The following is an 18,547-nucleotide window of genomic DNA, read 5'->3' on the forward strand; positions in this document are numbered from 1 at the left end:
TTTTTTTTAAGATTTTATTTATTTGACAGAGAGAGAGACAGCGAGAGAGGGAACACAAGCAGGGGGAGTGGGAGAGGGAGAAGCAGGCTCCCCGCTGAGCAGGGAGCCCGATGCGGGCCTCGATCCCAGGACCCTGGGACCATGACCTGAGCCGAAGGCAGACGCTTAACGACTGAGCCACCCAGGCGCCCCAAATGAACACTTTTTAACACAAAATTACAATATGATATAATCATGTTAGTAACAAGATTATTACAGGATTTTTAGGAAGTTTTCCTTCACGGGCAACTGCAGGCCCTATCTTATAATAGAAAGCCCTGTGATAATGGGCATCTCAGATTCATTGTTCGGTTGTTTCTATGTTTGTATATATTTGGAGATTCCCTAACAGCGCTTTGAGTCCCTTGTACGGTGTGTTCCTCCTCTCTGTCCTGTCAGGGGCAGTGGTGTGACCAGCATGCTGTGCAGAGAGCATCCCGGGCTCGGTGTGAGGCCCTGGGAGCTCAGACCTCAGCCAAATGGCCTCTGGGCCTGTGAGGAACTCTCCTCTGAGAACTCCCCTTCCCTCAGGCTGGAAGAGCAGGGGGTCGCCCGCCCATTTTAGGGTGAAGCTGCACTGTCCGGGGTGGGGGGGGTGCAGGACGCACAGAACAACCTCCCGCATACCCCTCTTCTGGGCCAAGAGCTGCTGTGGGCTGACCTCCGGCTGCTTCCTGGGCATTTCTGGGACTGAGGGGCGCGTACACCGGTGTGTGAGTGTCTGGGAATAACCCCCCCAGCCTCCCCCACTTCCTGCCCTCAGCCTCCAGCCCCCATTTCCAGCCTCTGTGACTCAGAGAGTTCCAGGTTCCAGACAGGACGTGGGACAGTGGGACGGCCTGGGGCTTGAACTCAGGCTGACCTGCCTTCTAGTTTGGGCTTTGAACCCTTACCCAGTGAAGGTCCTTTGGCAAGTTGAGTGAGCTCTCTGCACCTTCAGTTCCCCGACTGGAAAATGTGGATAGTAACACCTGCCTCAGCTTGTGGTAAAGAAGGAGATGCCGCGGTGGAGGGGCTGAGCAGAGCGCATGGGCGCCGTCCTGCAGGGCGTTGGACAAGCGTCCCCGTGAAGTGACGAGGATGCACACCTTGCCAGGCGGCGTCCTCCGTGCTTTACAGATATTCTCGATTTCAACTCTTACCTTGGACCAAAGACTGACCTCCCCAGACCCGGAGGGAATACAGCAGCCGTTGGCCTTCAGATTTGACCCCCAACCCCAGCGCTGCCCCGGGGCTCCAGCCTGCAGGGTGCCTGTGGGTATCTGTGTTCCCCTGCCCTGTGGCCTGGCCCTCTGCCCACCACTCCCCACCAAGGGAGGAGGAAGTCAAGGGTTTTGTGTTTGTGGGTTGTTTTTTTTTTTTAAAGATTTTATTTATGTATTTGAGAGAGGGAGAGGGAGAGGGCATGCATGCAGGGGGAGGGGCAGAGGGAGAGGGAGAGAGAGAATCTGGAGCGGACTCTGCACTGCGCGTGGAGCCCAATGCGGGGCTCGTCCCCATGACCCTGAGATCACGGCCTGAGCCGAAACCAAGAGTCAGAGACTCAACCGACTGTGCCACCCAGATGCCCTGGAAGTCAAGTTTTCACAGAGTGAGACCCTGTGGATTTGGGATTGCCAGCCACTGTAATTGCATGAGCCGATTCCTTAAAATAAATCTCTTCCTGCATACATATGTCCATCCCATGAGTTCTGTTTCTCTAGAGAACCCTAACTGATACACCCATTTTAGTGAAATGAAATGAGGTAAGACGGAAGAGAGCTTAAAATAAGCTGCTCAAGATGTTAATGAAGGGGAGTCTGGCTGGCTCAGTAGAGTGTGCGACCCTTGATCTTGGGCTTATGGGTTCAAGCCCCATGTTGGGTGTAGAGATTATTTAAAAGTTAAAAAAAAAAACAACCCACCAATTTGATAAATGAAGGCAGGGCTGCAGTTGAACTTCAGACCCACTGGTGCTGGCCATGCTGCTGAGGCAGCGTGGTTACTGCCTGGCCTCGGGCCCCACCTCCTCCCACCTCATGGGCTTGCGCTCCTCCCAGCTTGGCGGCCGCCGCTCAGCGGTGCCTGGACACGGTTCTCGTCTTCATCCAGGTGTCCATGCAGACGCCTCTCCCAGGGAGGCCTCCGTCACCCCTCTGCCCCTTACCCTCCCAGGGCCGCTCTTACTTGATACATTAAATACTGATCTGTTTCTTGTCTGTCTCCCACCACTTACTTCACTGAAGCAGGAAATTTATCCGTTTTCATGGAGTGCTTCATTGAAAGCGGGGAGTTTGGTTTGTCCACTAGAACACGGCTCGACACACATTTGTTTTTTTTTGTTTGTTTGTTTGTTTGTTTTTTTTTTAAAGATTTTATTTATTTATTTGAGAGAGAGAGAATGAGAGAGAGCACATGAGAGAGGGGAGGGTCAGAGGGAGAAGCAGACTCCCTGCCAAGCAGGGAGCCTGATGCGGGACTCGATCCAGGGACTCCAGGATCATGACCTGAGCCGAAGGCAGTCGCTTAACCAACTGAGCCACCCAGGCGCCCTCGACACACATTTGTTAAATATGCTCCAAATTCTTTGAGCAACACGCCGTGGTCCCATTTTGAACTCTTTGCTGAAACTCACCTTCCACCCTGCATCAATTCCAAACTGCTGAATGCCCAGAATCAGCCAAGTATTTCTCTCTGTAGCCCAGCCTGTGCCTGGGGACCTCCTCCCTCAGGCTAGCATCTTCTGGTCCGGCTCACCTTCTCTGGGAAACCCTGACGCCGCCAGCCCCTCCTCCGTCCGAGCAGCAGCGCCATCTCTGATCTCTGTCCCCCTCCAGCCTGGCTATAATGTGGGGTGTGTTTTGGTTAATTACATGTGTGTCTGTCCTGTTGCTTCTGTGGAGCTGTGGGGGCCCTCGGGACAGGGATGGAGGCCATGCAACCTAAGTGGGGCCTCCCCCAAGGACCCAGTAATCACCTTGGCACTGTAGGCTCCCAGAACACTTGACTGCCTTACACCAGACACTCAGGTACAAATGGGGGCCACCCGCTCTTCTAGGGGTGAAGACACCGACCTCAGGGACCAACAGCCTGCCCCACAATACAAATACTTTCAAGCGGCTTCTAGTAGCCTGGCCCTGGTCTGCTTTTCCAGCCTCATCTCCTGCCACTCCCCCACGAAGCGGTCTTTGTCCAAGAGACAGCCACAGAGGATTACTCCCTGCATCTGGGCTTTGTTCAGGGTTCCCTGGGCCATGCATGTCGCCCCCCCCACCTGAACAACTCTCACTCATCTTTCCAGTATCAGCTGGGGCTTTGGGGCCTCTGTGAGGCCTTCCCCCTGGAAGTCAACCCTCCTCTGTGTGGTGTCTCATTTTGCATATCCCCCCATCCTCATCCTCGGTGCACTGTTGAATAAGGGCTTCCAGATTTGGAGTTTGTCTTTCTCTGACACCAAATCTTGCAAAAGCCGAAAATCCCCACAAACATGAGCTGAGCCATCCCCAGAAGTAACTTACTTCAGAAGATGGTGGGAAGGCTGGGGAGGTGCTGTGGGTAGTCCTCAGCCCTAAAAGGTGACGAATGACAGCATAACAATAAGAGGGACTAACTCCCAATGCATGCTTCCCACATGCCGCACACTGTTGTAAGCATACTACCTACATTAGCTCTTCTCATCTCCAGGGCAAGCCCAGGAGGGAGGACCAGCTATTGGCTCCACTATTTAGGCGGGGAAACTGAGGCCCAGAAACATTATGTTACTTGCCCAAGTTCATACAGCTAAGGACAAGAAAGAGCAAGGACCCAACCTCAGGACAGCCAGGCTCTAAAACCCCACACTTTTTAATTTTTTTTTAAATAGGCTCCATGCCCAGCGTGGAGTCCAACTTGGGGCTTGAACTCATGACCCTGAGATCAGGACCTGAGCTGAGATCACGCGTCGGGCGCTTAACCAACTTAGCCACCCAGGTGCCCCTAAACCCCCGAACGTTTATCTCCCGAGCCATACTGCCTCTCACACCCTGCTATAATCACATGTAGTGTGTCCTGTGGCAGCAAAAGAGGGATGGTCTGCAAAAAGACTGAAGAGAAAGGAGCTGGACTGTAAGAATCTGCTGGGTTTGCTGAGCACTATCCAAGGCCAAGGACGTTGTGTCCAGCCGGTGGGAGTCTCTGGAGTAGTTCTAGTTCATGGAACCAGGAGAGCTGGGTCCGTCTCGCTAGAGACCATCAGACATGAACCTGTCCTTCCCTCTGTCCCTCGTTTTTACATTTAGAGAAGCCCTGCTGGATTTCTCTCACTGTGCTTGGTCCTGGAGCCACAGTGTCCCTGGGCAGGGCACGCAGGGAAAGAAAAACGCTGCAGAGGGGCACCTGGGTGGCTCAGTCGTTAAGCGTCTGCCTTCGGCTCAGGTCATGATCTCAGGGTCCTGGGATCGAGCCCCACATCGGGCTCCCCGCTCCGTGGGAAGCCTGCCTCTCCCTCTCCCACTCCCTCTGCTTGTGTTCCCTCTTTCGCTGTGTCTCTCTCTGTCAAATAAATAAATAAAAATCTTTAAAATAAAAAAATTAAAAAAACCTTTCTTTAAAAAAAAAAAAAAGAAAAACGCTGCAGATCATCATGCTTAGTGCTGTCTATCAAGACCATCTGGGCGCTCAGAGGAGGAGGTTGGTGGCCAACCCTGCAACCTTGGAGGACACGAAGCCTGAGTGGAACACAGAGAAATATGAACCCACATTTTCTTATGGCATATTTATGGTCTCACTTTTCACATTATGGTTTGTTTGCTTTTTTTTAATGCACTGGGAATTTATTTTGGAATAAGGTGTAATAACAATTTACTTTTGCAAATGGTAAGCTAGTTGCAAATGGTTTTTAAATCATCCATCTTCCCTTACTTGCTTGAGTTGCCATCTCTATTATATGCTAAATTGGTATATTTTTTAAATCTATTTCTTCACTTTTTATTCTGTTCCACTGATCTAGGGAGAGAAGTGCTATACTGGATGGCAGAGTTGGCAAGCTCAGAAGTCACATTATGTGGGGTTTGCCTCAGTGTTCTCATTTGTCAAGTGGAGATAATAGTACCCACTTCAAATGGTGGCTGTGAAGACTGAATGAGATCAGGCACATAAAGTGCTCAGCAAAGTGCCTGGCGCAAGGCAGTCAGTCAATCAGTGCATGTCAGTTGCCATGATGATCCCTCTCTGCCCCTTCCTGGACCAGGAACCAGGAGGGTGAAATCACTGAGCACCAAGCCTCGAGAAGGATGGCATAGCTCTGCTACTCACTATCTGCAGGATCTTGGGCAAGTTACTTACCATTCACCATCTGTCTGTTCTAGCTGCCTCATTTATATACGGCGATAGAAAAGTACCTACTGCTGCATTCTGTGAAAATTAAACACGACAATGTGCCATAGGGCACGACACATCATAGCCCTTCAATGAATGTTTATTCTTTGGCTGCTGATTATTATTATAATGCTATAATTTATTATCTATCTTTATGTGTTGTAGGGCAAGCCCCTTCTCATTATCTTTCCCCAAAAACTGTTCTGGGGAGTGGTAATCTTTCAGGGCCAGGTCTACTGTGGATGACCAAATAGAATTTCTGGATCTACAAAGCTGACATCCATCCACTGAACTGTGCTAGAAGTCTGGAAGTCAGGTGAGCAACCAGTAGGGTTTTAGATGGAATGGGGAAGCGAGTAGAGTGGGGCTTCGAAGTTCATATAGCAAAAAAAAATTTTTTTTTAAGATTTTACTTATTTATTTGACAGAGAGCACAAGTAAGGGGGGGCTGCAGACAGAGGGAGAAGAAGAAGCAGGCTCCCTGCTGAGCAGGGAGCCAGATCGCAGGACCCTGGGATCATGACCTGAGCCGAAGGCAGATGCTTAACTGACTGAGCCACCCAGGCGCCTCCCCAATTTTTTTAAAGTGGGCTCCACATGGTGGGCTTGAACTTATGACCCTGAGATCAAGACCTGAGCTGGGATCAAGAGTTGGACGCTCAACCAAGTGAGCCACCCAGGCGCCCCTCATATAGCAAATTTTTAAAAATGTTTTTATTTTGTCTTTTTACTTTAACAAAGGAATTTACATAGTTTAAAAAGCCAACTAGTTTTACAAAGGCACTTAATGAAAAATACCAGTCCCCTGTTCCAGTTCTCCGAACTCCGCACGTGCTGCTCTGTAAGCCCCTCCTGGGATTCTTGGCTGCTTCCTTGGTACACCTCATATTTCTTAGTAATGTGTTCATATTATTATTTCATTTCTTCCATTTTATTATTTTTTTAAATTTAAGATTGTATTTATTTATTTGACAGAGAGAGAGAGCGAGAGAGGGAACACAAGCAGGGGGAGTAGGAGAGGGAGAAGCAGGCTCCCCGTGGAGCAGGGATCCCGATGCGGGACTCGATCCCAGGACCCTGGGATCATGACCTGAGCCGAAGGCAGACGCTTAACGACTGAGCCACCCAGGCGCCCCTCATTTCTTCCATTTTAGATATAATTGACCACCTGCCATGGAAGATGAGGCTATGGTTCTCTTTATCCATGAGGCTCCTCATAGCCTCCCCTCCCCCACCCACTCAATTCAAATACATCCCAAGGTTTACTTAACTCAGTATCAGTGCTTACATTATTAGGGCTGTGAAAATAGTCTTCACAGCTGAGTTATGTAATGTCCTTACTAAGACTATGTGAATCTGTAAAAACTGCTTTTGTTAATTAACATCAAAGACATGAGACTGAGAAACTTCCTTCTCTAAAATCATGCAGGCACTCACTTTGCGATTTGAAATCAATCGGTGAGAACTGAACATCCCACTCTGGCCTGGAGGTCTGAGCCAGGCAGGTTACTTTGACACAGAGAAGCAGCCTCCATTTCCAACCTCCTGCAAAGCTTCACGTGGAGGCGTCTGGACGCAGCACTCTATGTTTATCTTAATTAAGTAGTTCTCTATTGCATAATTCTCTAAAATTAATTATCTTAATTTTGTAGTTACCAAGTGGACCCTAGTCCACTTCTCAGCCCAGGCTTGCTGATGCCTTCACTTACACTCCCGCTTAGCTCGAACCTGTCAAACACACCCTTCCCCACCTCCTGTAAGGGCCCTGTTTCCCCTGTACGGGGAGTGGCCCGCGGTTCCCCTGGGGGGTGCTCTCTCGCAGCTGCGTGCTGATCAGCGGCAATGATGTCCAGGGAGACCCTTGCCAGGCAGGCTCTTGTCCGCGCCTTTTCTTTGTGAGTCTTTTCCCCGATGTTGGTAATTGCCCGACTTTTCCCTTACTTGGTTTTCCACGTACCCTACCATGAATTCATGCCTAAAACTCCTCTCTCAATACCTTAAACTCACTTTTCTTTCCTTGAAGACCCCTCCCAGAGCCCCTCTTCCTCGGGCTCCAAGCTGCACTGTAGCTCGGCTGCGGGTCTTTATTAAAGGGTGACATCCTCTGTTCTAACAGCTATCTCGAGGCGTCACGGTCAGCGGTCAAGGCGTCCGCTTTGGGGCCGAGTGTCTGCACCGCTGCATTTCTCCGAAGGCTATGACGGTGACCAGGCAACGTTGCAGTGAAGGAAAGAATACGTGAATAAAGTCTAGGGGGACCCAGGTTACATTCCCATCTTCTCGCAAAGTTTGAGGGTGTCCTCAGCAGGACGCCAGCCAGCGTGGAGCGGGGTCCTCACGGACAGCGCTGCACGGGAGCCCCCGGGCACTCGGGCCGCCGTCGGAGGCTCTGCGAACGCAGCCTAGACGCAGGCGGCGGCTGCCACTCCCCCGGGAGCCACCGCGGGGACTACAACTCCCAGAAGGCCGCGCGAGGCAGAGCGCGACGCCGCCGCGAGGACTACAACTCCCAGAAAGCCGCGCGAGCCGAGAGACCTTCGGGACGCTGACGTCGGAGCTGCGCCGGGCAGGGGAGACGGCGGCGGGGGTGAGTGCAGGCTGAGGGCCGAAAGCGGGGGGCGAGCTGGGCGAGAGCGGCGGCGGAGCGGCCCTGAGGGTAGGTGATACGGAGGGTGGGTGGTCTCCGATGGAGGGGGGTAGCGGGGCGGAAGGGGCCGCGAGCTCTGCTTTCTCTCCCCGCAGTGCCCATGACGAAGTTAGCGCAGTGGCTTTGGGGACTGGCGCTCCTGGGCTCCACCTGGGCGGCTTTGACCACGGGAGCCCTGGGCCTGGAGCTGCCCTCGTCATGCCGGGAGGTGCTGTGGCCACTGCCGGCCTACTTGCTGGTGTCCGCCGGCTGCTATGCCCTGGGCACTGTGGGCTATCGCGTGGCCACTTTCCACGACTGTGAGGACGCCGCCCGCGAGCTGCAGAGCCAGATCCAGGAGGCCCGAGCCGACTTAGCCCGCAGGGGGATGCGCTTCTGACACCCCAACCCCATTCCCACCGGACAGCCTTTCCTCCCGCCGCCCATTAAAGAGAAGCTTATTTTCTAACTTTGTTTTGTTTATGGAGAGCGGGAACTGGGGATTCTGTGTACCGGCTGTGGGGAAGCGGGGGGTGGGGGTGGGGGCGAGCCACCTTCCTGAGGTCATCTCCGCTTTTATCTTTGCATCCTTACTTGTGTCCCTCCTCCTTTTTGCTCCAAAGGAGGCAAAGACCCCTTCTCAAGGTCTCTCGAGATGGAAATGTCATTTCACTTTCTTGGTCCTTTTAACCCTCTCAGGAAGGACTTCTTGAAGTCTTAACTTCCGTTCTTCGTAACACCCAGGCTCTGTTCTTTGAAGGCCTTCCTGGGTCTTTACGACTTCGTGGTTCCTTCAAATACCTCCTCTGAGCCAACCCCAGCCCGTGAACAACTGTGGATCAGGCAGTGCACTTCTGCCCTTCACCAAGCAGGCAGGTTGAGAATCACCAGATAGAGACTAAGCTTTTATGGGCAGGGGTAAGGAACAATTTATTTTAAGGCACATTCTAAGGATTTCACCACAACCTCCACAATTAAAAAATATAATCTATAAAAAATAAGTGATTCATCTCCCAAGTCCCAGTCAATCTTCCAAGCAAAACGCTTTCTTTGGTCCCTCGATTCTCAGAGTCATCTTTTTCTTTTCGACAACCCACTGTGCTCATGGAGCTGGTCAGCAGGAACAGCTGCAAGGAGCTCTCTTTGGTAGCAGGTTGGCATTAGGTGCCCAGTGGTCAGGTGAACTGCCTCAGGTTTGCAAGAGTGGATAGTTCCTGTCTTGCTCCTGGGAGTACTTCCAGAAAAGCCAGAGGCGAATGAAGCTGGTGAGGATCCCTGGTAGGTTGGGCACCTGAAATCACAAGGGCTGCTATGAGGAGAGGAGCTCATTTTCCACTTTACACACCTGTCAGCCATCCCTCTCTGTTGGGCTTACCATGATGTACGGATCGCCTAGCCGAAACCCATACAGGGTCCAGGAGGCAGAGGTGAGGAGGGTGGCAATGGTGAGTGGGAAGGAGAGACGCTGGGTTGATCTCGTCTGAATGATCTTGGCCTACAGAAAAAGGATGAAAGACCCCTATCCCAGACACATCCTAGAGCTCCCACTTGTCTAAGAATGTCCTCAGAAAAAAGGTCAAACATCCTCTCTGATCTTCTGTTACCCAGCCTTGTCCTCTTGCCTCCCACTCACCTACCTCTACTGCCCTGTCTTCCAGGATCTTCCTTTGGAGTGTAAGCCACATACAGTCTCTGGCTATGGGACCCTGACCCGTCTTATCTCCCCCACTTCCCTGGACAGCCCCCGACTCACCAAGTCAGCCAGTGGTGAGAGGTACATGCTGATGGTGAAGACACTGCAGAAGAGGCCCAGCTGCTGAAGCCGGGCCTCAAGGTTGGGCACCAGGAGCCAAAAGTAGCCAAAACCCAGGAGAAAGACCCCCAGCAGGGTTGCAGTCTGAAGGAGCACCGGACGCTGCAGGGGAGAGAGCAGCCGTACTTCTAGATGTTTCAGGAGCCCTCTCGGACTCTCCTGCTCCAGTGGGGGAGCTGACCTTGGGCTAAGCCTCAGTATAGCAGTTGCTGCAGCCTCTTTCCCACCAGTGACAAACACATGTCCCATCCACCCACAACACTAGAGGTTTCTAGGAGAGAAGCGTTTTGCTTTTGTTTTTGGTGTGAACTTGGTACACACAGTAGGAACTTAAATGCTGGTAGGATTGGGGAAGCACAGCTAATCAACTCATTTCTCAGGCACTGGCGCTGACTCTGAAGGAACTATCAGAGACAAAAGCCCATTCCTCTCAGCTTGTTGAGCAGCAAGGCACCATCAGGCTAGGCAGAACTACCAGCTTGCCAGAAATGGGGGGGGGGTGCCCAATGTGTGGGTCTCAGAGGCTGGCTTCACGGAGGAAGGAGGACTGCAAGGCTGGAGGGGCCTTCCAGGAAAAAGTGGCAATGGCCAGCCTATCATAATCTTCTAGGAAGCAGTGTTTACTCTGCCAGCATGGCAGGGTGAGCAGCAGATGTGGGTCCAAGGGAGGGTCTCTACCTTCCGAGGGCAGTAGTGCAGATACACCAAGATATACAGGGTCTGAAGCACAGCACCCGTGGCGTTGACAAAGATTAGGGTCCCGTCACCCTTCAAGGCCCCGTAACTCATCCAGCTCAGGTTGCTGCAGGGTGGACAGGAGGGTCGTTCACCACGGGGATGAGGATGGGAAGGGGACCCAAGGGGCCTCTTCAGCGTTCCTCCTCCCACCTCCCCACCTCCCTCAACCTTTCCCGCCGCAAACGTCGCCCCTCTCACTTGATGTCCGTGGTAAGAAAGGGCAGGAACTGGACACTGTCCACGCTCCGGGTCATCCGCATTTGCCTGAGGTCCGAGCTGTAACGGGTCCCGAAAGCAGAGGTGAGAGATGGGAAGGGAGAACCGGGCTGCTGGGGAGTCGAGATCCTTGATGCCTGTGGTCGTCCCCGGACAACTGCAGGTCCCGGCCCCGCCCTCAGCTCTCTGGCCTGTCCCTCAAGTGCCCAGCCTCGCCCTTGTGCCCCGGATCCCTCGACCCGAATCCACTTTGACCCAGGTTTCGGATGCAGCCTGGAGCTGCGGCCACGTCTCTGTTCCCTCTCTCTCCCTTCCTGACTTCCAGGTCCTGCCCCAGCCTAGCCCGGCCGCGCTCTCACAGGCCGGTGGAGTACATGGCGAGGGTGAAGAGCACGCAAGCTCCAGAGAGGAGCGAGTCGGCCACGCCACCAGCCTCCATCTCCCCCTGCGACGGATCCGGGGCGCAGCGCCGCCGTCCACTTGCTGGGCCAGAGCCCGCGCCGCCGGAGCCCCGCCCCCGCGCCGGAGCCCCGCCCCCTCCGCGCGCCGCCGTCCGCCGGAAATGGACCCGCAGCCCCGCCCACGCGGGCGTCCTGCCGGAACCAGGTCCCGCCCCCCGATCACCAGGCCCCACCCTTGCCGGTCCCGGCGCGCCGGAGGCCTGGTACGATGTGGCCTCTCCAGGTCCTGGCGGGTGCCAAGCCCGGGCTCCGCGGACCGGCCCCGGGCACCCGCCGCTCCTCCCTTTCTGCTTACCCCTTGGCTCACCCGGACCCCAGCCTCAAGTCTCTTGCCCATGAGCCGTCGTGGCCGACCTTAATTGCTGGACATTTCCCGCCCCGGAGGCCCCGATCGCAACCTCACCTGCCCAGGCTTTTCCCCGGTTTGTTGAAGCCTCTTCCCAGTGTCTCCCCTAAATAAGTGGGCTTGCCGGGAATCACCATTCCGTCAGGCGCCCTCCGCCTTCAGCCACACTGCCAACTTTGGGTGACTGGGCCAATCGGCTGGAGCACCTGTCACTGACGCCCTAGTCCAACCGACAGGACCTGCTGCTGGGGACTCTCCCTGCGGCCTCGCACAGCCCACAGCCCGCACGCCCCGGCTGCCCCGGCTGCCCCGGCTGCCGGGTCTGTGGGACCAGGCGGCCTGCCGTGCCTCGGCTGGTATTCCCCGATGCACCCAACAGCAGGAGCAACCGGACGGTTTGCCAAAGCCCCGCGATGCGGGAGTGGAGTGCAGCCTGGAGCCCCCGAGACCGCAGTGCGGCGCTCAGAGGAGGAAGCACCCCACCCTTTGGTGCTAGTGAGGGGCGTGTATTCTTTCCAGATGGAAGGAAGAAAATTTAAACCCAGTTGCTGCCCGGTGTCCCACAGAGCCTAGCACGTGGCAGGGACCCAGTGGTCCTAAATCAGGATGGGGGATGGGGTGGGGGGGGGGCAGACAAGCATGTCCAAATAAAGAAACACATCGCTTTATTTTTTTGTATAAAAAAACTCCAGTTGTAGAAATCAGCAGACACACATCAAGTTTATATACAGATCCTGTATGCGTGGGTCCTGCCCTTGCAGCTACACTCCAGGCACAGGGTGGCACAGCCCCCTGCGGGCACCGCTCTGGGCAGTGCTGCCCCAGATGGGACAGGATGTGGTGCCTGGCTACAAACCTCTCCATGGCAGCTTCAAAGTCTTCCGGAAGCCTCAGGAGAGATGCTGGGTCAGCCCAAGCACGCCGCCTCTCCCGGTCTCTGGCTCCCAAGCATGGAACTGTCTCCTGCTTTTCCGTCGGTCAGTTCATCCAGGCATCCTGGCTCTCTTGGGAGGGGCATCTCTGCCAAGCTCAGTGTCCATCTGCATGACCCCAGGCCCCTTCCAGTTTGGCTCCCACGGTGCCCTCCTTAAGAAGCCACGTCTGCACAGCTTGTTTCTTTGGCTTAAGGGCAGGAATGGGGGGGAAGGACTGTCCCCACTTCTTTGTCCCTCAGGGTGGAGGAAGGGATGGCAATGCCAGGCTTGCTGACCTCCTTTGGGTTGAAACCCTTAATCCTGACCCGTTTTGAGGCTGCTGAATGGCAGCTTGTGCATGTGGTGGGAATGGTTCCCAGGACAGGTGAGGGATGCCCCGCCCCGCCTCCTCAGCCCCGGTCCAGTCCTTAGGCTGGATGTGGCACACAGCCCTTCATGGGGTCTGCAGCAGCAGGAATGGCAGGAGCAGCACAGCCCAGGCAAGTGGGAAGAGGCGGGGGGCAGCACTGTGACCGATGCTATGGAGAACTTGTACCTCTGGGTCATCTGCAAGATGAGAGGGCAAGCGCCCCCAAGGTGAGCGGCCCTATTGCTGGCATTGGCCGTCAGCTCCATGAGGTTTCCCCAGCCCCCACCTGGCAAAGAAGCCACCTTCTGTACCCAACCTCTGTAAGCAGACCCCAGGCCCAATTTGCTCTGGCTACCTACCTGCCGGAAGTCTCTTCTCCTGTGGATTGGCATGGGCCTGAGGACTGTGAGCTGAAAGGCAAGGGCGGTGGCCGATCAGGGACTGTCCTGGGGAGGCAGGCAGGTGGAACTTCCCTGCCATCCCAGGTCACTAGCCCAGGCCCCGCAAACAGATGGAGGAAGGAGGCTCACAGGGCTCTGACACTCACTGATTTTGCCATTGACAGTCACCTTCAACCTCAAGCACTGGTCTTCCTGGTGGTGGATGGGTTTAGCTGCAAGACAAGCCCGCGCAGAGCGTTAAGGGAGGAACCTTTGTTGGGAGAAAATACAAGTGCAAACCCTCTGGCTCTCCTCTCTCAGGCCCTGCTCACTTGAGCGCCTCTCTTCCTGCTCATCTGTGATTCTCGCCTTCCTTGTCGTTTGCCCGCTTTCTGCCTCACGCTTAACCTCCCATTCTTTGCAGTGACCCTTGGCTTTGGAGGTGGCGGTAAAAGCACACAGACCCTGTCCTCTTGCCACAGTCCATCCTTCACTCTTCCCAGCCCGAAGTTGGCTGAGGCCTTCACACTATGTTCCCCCTACCTAGGCCCCACTGACCAGCAGATTTTCTAACTCTTGTAGCCACGAGTGCTTCTCTACTACCCTTAGGACAAAATCCAAACTCCTTAGCACTTCCGAGGCCCCCATGATGTGCCCTGTCCACCTCTGCCCACTTCCAGGGTCCCTCCTACTGCAGCCAGACTGAACCATATAGAGTTCCCTGAAGATGTCATGCTCCCTTTGCACATGTCCCCTCGTGCCTGGCCAGCGTCTCTGCCTGTCCTAAGCTCTTGGGTCATCTTCCCCAGGAGCCCGTCTCTGAGCCTCCGGAGCCTGGCTGTTACCCACGTCATTCTCCCAAGGCCCCTGTGTCCGTGTCTTCATATCGTGCTGTGCTAATGGTGAGTCCCCCGTGTGCGTCGCTTTCCAGTTTCCTGGAGGATAGGGGCCCTACGGAGTTTTATTTATCTCTGTGCCTGTCGTGCCAAGCAGAGTGCCCCGTACACAGCAGAAGCTCACTCCACGCTTGTCATGTGAACGCATGAAAACAATTCAGGATGGGAGGGGCTGTGTGCGAGCCCTGAGAACTCACAGATGTAGTAGTAGCTGTGCCCCTCCCTGAACTCCTTGCCCAGGGTGAAGGGCGTGAAGCGCTGGAATTTCTCCGACAGCTTCTCGGGGCCGTGCCTGGCGCTGGGCTGGGTGCACCGCCAGCGAGCCTGGTCCTCGGACTGGGGCTGACACCGCTGGTACTCCTCGCGCTCCACCAGGTACAGGGTGTACCGCTCCCTGGCGGCGTCGGCCACGGTGTCATCCTCGTAATGCGGACACAGGATGTCCAGGTAGTCGTTCAGCTGCACGTGCACCGTGTAGTCCTCGTTCCGGAACCTGCGTGTGCAGGGCGGGAGGAAGCAGGCCATCACCGGGAAGCCCGGCTAGGGCTGCGAGCTTCCAAATGTTTCCTGGCCCCCCGCATTTCACACTGGACCCCCACAAAGATTCTTCAAGAAGCTCAACTCCCAATATTTACTGATCTTGACCTCTTCAGTATCTTTACACCATCTTCACACACGCCTGCTCCCATCACTACCTCTAGTTCATCCTCTAAACAGTGCCCACTTTAGTATCCTTCAGGTACCAAAGCACTTTGCATAAGCCCCAGACATTTACCCATGGAAGGGCTACTGACTGTGTCCTTAGGTCACTCATCCTGCTCTTCTCCCGGGAGCATTTCCCCAAATCTGTTCTCCCAGTTACTCCTTTAAATGTTGTTAGCCCTCAGTCTGAGACCCTCCCAGCCTGCGGGCATACTGCAATGGGGGTCTAGGAACCCCTGCTCTCCTAGCTGCGCTTACCTGCTCTTAGCCCCCAGCACACCTACGGCTTGGGGTCCCTCACTCCTGGCCTTTCCCCTGAGCCCCTGAGTGCATTCACTCCCGCCCCCAGCACACCAGGCCCACAGTAAATCCCCCTTCTAGCTCCTCCAGTTTAGGCTCAGGCCTCCTTGTCCCCTTCTCCCAAAGCACCCCAAACCTCCCAGTCCCTTTACCTCCAAAGCCACACTTCACCTCCGAGGAAGGAGCTCCAGAGCTGCTGGAGTTCTCGGTGGGAGGCCTCCTCTCCCACCCGCGATCCCAGGGGCAGCCAGCTCCCTCCCGCAGGCCCCTCGGGCTCCAGCCCGGCGGCCCCAGACACCTGGCTCCAGCGGGGGGCGGGGTGGGGTCCTGGCGGGGGAGCTGCCTCCCACCCCCCCCACTCCCGCCCCCTCCGAGCTGGTCAGCGACTCTAAATTCCCCGGCGCTGCCAGCCAGACTCAGCAGTGCTGGCTGCCAACCAAAGCTCCGGCACAGGTGGGGGGAGGGCAGGAGTTCGGACTCGAGGCCCCTGGGGTGGGCACCCCCTGCCCCGTCCGTGGGACAATCCCCCCCCCCCACCACCACGGCCCGGCCTGGGGGCAGCCTGCCAGCTCTCGGCCCTGGCTACCCCGGGCCCCTCCCCCGGGGGGGGGGTGGAGGAGGGAGTTGGGGCGGAGGAGGGGGAGGGGAGGAGGAGCGCGCGAGCGAGGGAGAGGCTTTTAAAATTCCTCTCTGGAGAGATAAACATAGAAGCCATTTCAAACAGGTATTTCAGCTCTCGCCCTGGCGTCTTTCCCCCCCATTCCCGTGACGGGCACTGACTCATTCCTCATCCACCTCTGCCACCCGCCCCAGCATTCATGAGAACCTGTGAACGTTTACCTTGTCCAGTGTGCGTGGCCCCCCAGACCCCAATGCCAGGACTTGCCCCGGGCTCGGTCCCCCAGGCCTAAGGAGCTGGCAGGTCTGAGTGGGTGGGCTACGTGCCCCTCCAGCACCCGGGAGGCCAGCGCCCAGCTCACGGCAGCCCCGCCCTTCTCCCCAAGCTGCCCCCCCCCCCCCCGCCTGGGACCTGGAGATCCCGCCGATGCCCACTACCCTGAGTCACCCAGGCCAGCCTCACCCCCGCCCAGCTCATCGCCACCTCATCTGTGCTTGCAAGCGGGCCAGCTTGGCTGCCTGTGCATTGCACTCTGGCTGGCTTCTCTTCAATCCTGGGATGGTGGAGCGTGTGTGTGCGCGCGCGCGCGCGCACGTGTGGCCAAATGGACAGGGCAGAAGCTGTGCTTGGTGGGGGCACCCATTACTCCCCCCCCCAGTACAATCTGTTCCACTTAGGCTCCTCTGACCCTGGCTCCCCGTCTGGGAAAGGGGGGCAGCAGCGGCGTCAGGGAAGGCGGAGAGGGGGGGCAAGGAAGAGGCTCCTTCCTGAAAGAGAGGAAATCTGGGAGCTTGGGAACGGAAAAGGCCAGGTTCCCCCCTCCCTACTCATGGCTTCCTGCCCCTCCTCCTCCTCCAGCCAACACCTGGCATGGGCATAAACAGGGACTTCGCTCTCTCCCACTAGGACAAGATTGGATCAAGGAGGTAAAGAACAGGAAGCAAGCAGTGAGGTGGAGGGGGCTGACCCGGCTGCCCCTGTGGCCAATGGGCAAAAGGGCACTGGCCTCCTGCGTTGGCAGCTGGCTGTTCCCTCCCCAACCCACAAGCCCCAGCCCACAGACCCCCCACCAGGCAATGTTGCCACAGGGTCAGAGGAAGCTGGCACAACACATTTCTCAAGGGGCGTGGGGGGCTGGCGTGCTAGGGCTGCGGGTGGCCAAGCTGAGTGAAGTGTTTTTCCTGACCCCAAGCTGCCCAGACCTCCTCTCCCTGCTCCACCCTACCCCCCTCCCCCATTTTCCCACAAATATTGTTCCCATAACTTCAAAAACTCAAGGGCAAGAACAAAGGGTCCAACGGGGCTTCTTCCTCCCAGTACCATTTGCCTCCCAGCCCTAAACCTGCCCAGGAGAAATTAACTCCTTCCTGCCCAGAGCCCTCTGTCACCCTTTTAACCCTTTCCACTCCTTCTGAACCTTTCCCATGCCCTCCCTACCCCCCCCCCCAAATCTTCTAAACAGGTGACTCCCTCAGCCTACCTACACACAGCATGTGCCCCACTCGTGCCACCTCGGAAGATCCCTTGTGTGTGGAGGGAAGCTTTCCAGGCTCATCTCAAACACAGAATGCAGACGCTTAAAGCCAGAAGGCCAGGTCCCTCCTGAGGGGTCCTCCCAGGATTACAATGAGCATTCTGCTTACGCCTGATGTCACATCAGGTACCTGTCCGGGTGGGCACATGTCCAAGTGACACACAGAAGCTTTTGTGGTGGAAGGGCCTAGAACAAGAGCCCTGGCCGGCAGAACTGTTCAGCAAGGGTCCCTCACTTCAGAGTAACAGAGGTACCAGAGACGGAAAGGAAGGGCAGAAAGAACCCTGTGCAAGCAGTCACGGACAGGTTCCTGCCCAGGGGTGGGGTACTCCCAGTTATGGGGGAGAAGTGAGGGGGAAAGAGTCTACGGAATCCCTCCCGCCTCTGGTCACCGCCCCAAGACTCAGGTCAGGGGCTGGCAGGCACAGTTACCCGGGCAGGAGGGGTTAGGGGGTGGGCAGTGCGAACCGGGCGCCCAGGCTGCCGGCCGGAGACTCGGGGCTTACTTGGGGTTTGAACTGTTCCAGAAGACGGTGTGGCGGTCAGCAGTGGCCAGACTGCAGCACAGACCCAAGAGCGGGGCCCAGAGGAACTCCATAGCGCAGGGCCTGGCCAGGCCGGGCGAGGACGAGGGGGGCTCCTCGGGGTCCGGGTTCCCGCGGGCTGTCTCAGCGGCGCACTCGGCCCCGCGCACAGCTCTGGCCCCTCGGCCGGGCGACTCCGCCTTTTGGGCCAGCACCGCCCACCACCCGCCCCGCCCCCGGCCCCGCCCCGCCCCGCCCCGCCCTGCCCGGAGCGCGGCGGCCCCGGGGCTTGGGGGCTGGGAGGTGGAGGAGGGGAGGGCAGGGGAGCGGAGCGGGATCTAAGCGTCTGCCGGGACGAAGGTGCTCTGCACCGCGAGTTCGCTCGCTTGTGGGTCTGCATGCGGCCCCGTGGGCCTGTGCGGGGCGCTGGGTCTGTGTCCCCCGGCTCAGTGGCGTGCGGGAGAAGGGAACGAGCTGCACGTGCAGGTCTGCGAACGCGCGGTGCGGGACCCGGCTGTGCGGCGCCGCGCGCGGGTCTGGCGGGGTGCAAAGTCGTCGACAGGGCCCGCACCTTTCCCGAGCCTAGCACAGCCAGGCTCGGGCGCCCGCGTTCTCCCTCTCCTCCCACCCGCCTTTCCCGGACTCCGCTCGGCTGCCCCTCCCCACACACGCGGCTGTTTGTTTTTGTTGGGTTTGTCAATGTTGTCTTTGTTCGGGAGATTGTGTCATCGCCTA

At 56.5% G+C, this 18,547-nt stretch overlaps 3 protein-coding genes across 8 annotated transcripts in view; 1 reads left to right on the forward strand and 2 right to left on the reverse strand.

Moving 5' to 3' along the window:
• DPM3 (dolichyl-phosphate mannosyltransferase subunit 3, regulatory) overlaps positions 1-8,468 on the forward strand; it is a 13,860-nt gene extending 5,392 nt beyond the window's left edge. The window contains exons 1-2 of one of the 3 annotated variants that reach the window (XM_006734798.3): positions 7,888-7,960; positions 8,116-8,468. In XM_006734798.3, the coding sequence (XP_006734861.1) occupies positions 8,121-8,399 (279 nt within the window). In that variant the 5' untranslated portion in view covers positions 7,888-7,960; positions 8,116-8,120 and the 3' untranslated portion in view covers positions 8,400-8,468. Of the gene's footprint in view, positions 1-7,887; positions 8,030-8,115 lie in introns of those variants that run through there. The other 2 variants (XM_031029696.2, XM_081825502.1) reach the window with 2 other exon arrangements.
• A 435-nt stretch (positions 8,469-8,903) lies between these two features.
• SLC50A1 (solute carrier family 50 member 1) lies at positions 8,904-11,280 on the reverse strand. Of its 3 annotated transcripts, none has more exons than XM_006734799.3 (6): positions 11,126-11,280; positions 10,749-10,826; positions 10,491-10,614; positions 9,753-9,914; positions 9,375-9,494; positions 8,904-9,290 (listed from the first exon to the last, which is right to left on the reverse strand). In XM_006734799.3, the coding sequence occupies exons 1-6, from the start codon at positions 11,203-11,205 to the stop codon at positions 9,189-9,191; spliced, it is 666 nt and encodes a 221-aa protein (XP_006734862.1). In that variant the 5' UTR covers positions 11,206-11,280; the 3' UTR covers positions 8,904-9,188. The 3 variants fall into 3 exon arrangements, with proteins under 3 accessions (XP_006734862.1, XP_081681625.1, XP_081681624.1); XM_081825499.1 differs by having other exon boundaries at positions 9,753-9,940; XM_081825498.1 differs by having other exon boundaries at positions 9,375-9,518; positions 9,753-9,940.
• A 941-nt stretch (positions 11,281-12,221) lies between these two features.
• EFNA1 (ephrin A1) lies at positions 12,222-18,001 on the reverse strand. 2 transcript variants are annotated; one of them, XM_006734802.3, is made up of 5 exons: positions 17,795-18,001; positions 14,331-14,626; positions 13,405-13,470; positions 13,217-13,267; positions 12,222-13,054 (listed from the first exon to the last, which is right to left on the reverse strand). In XM_006734802.3, exons 1-5 carry the CDS (start codon positions 17,884-17,886, stop codon positions 12,942-12,944), a joined length of 618 nt encoding a protein of 205 aa, XP_006734865.1. In that variant the 5' UTR covers positions 17,887-18,001; the 3' UTR covers positions 12,222-12,941. The 2 variants fall into 2 exon arrangements, with proteins under 2 accessions (XP_006734865.1, XP_030885582.1); XM_031029722.2 differs by lacking the exon at positions 17,795-18,001 and adding an exon at positions 16,238-17,149.
• Positions 18,002-18,547: the final 546 nt, after the last annotated feature.

Source organism: Leptonychotes weddellii, chromosome 6, assembly GCF_054177405.1.
Source record: "Leptonychotes weddellii isolate Sample4059 chromosome 6, ASM5417740v2, whole genome shotgun sequence".
Classification (NCBI taxonomy): domain Eukaryota; kingdom Metazoa; phylum Chordata; class Mammalia; order Carnivora; family Phocidae; genus Leptonychotes; species Leptonychotes weddellii.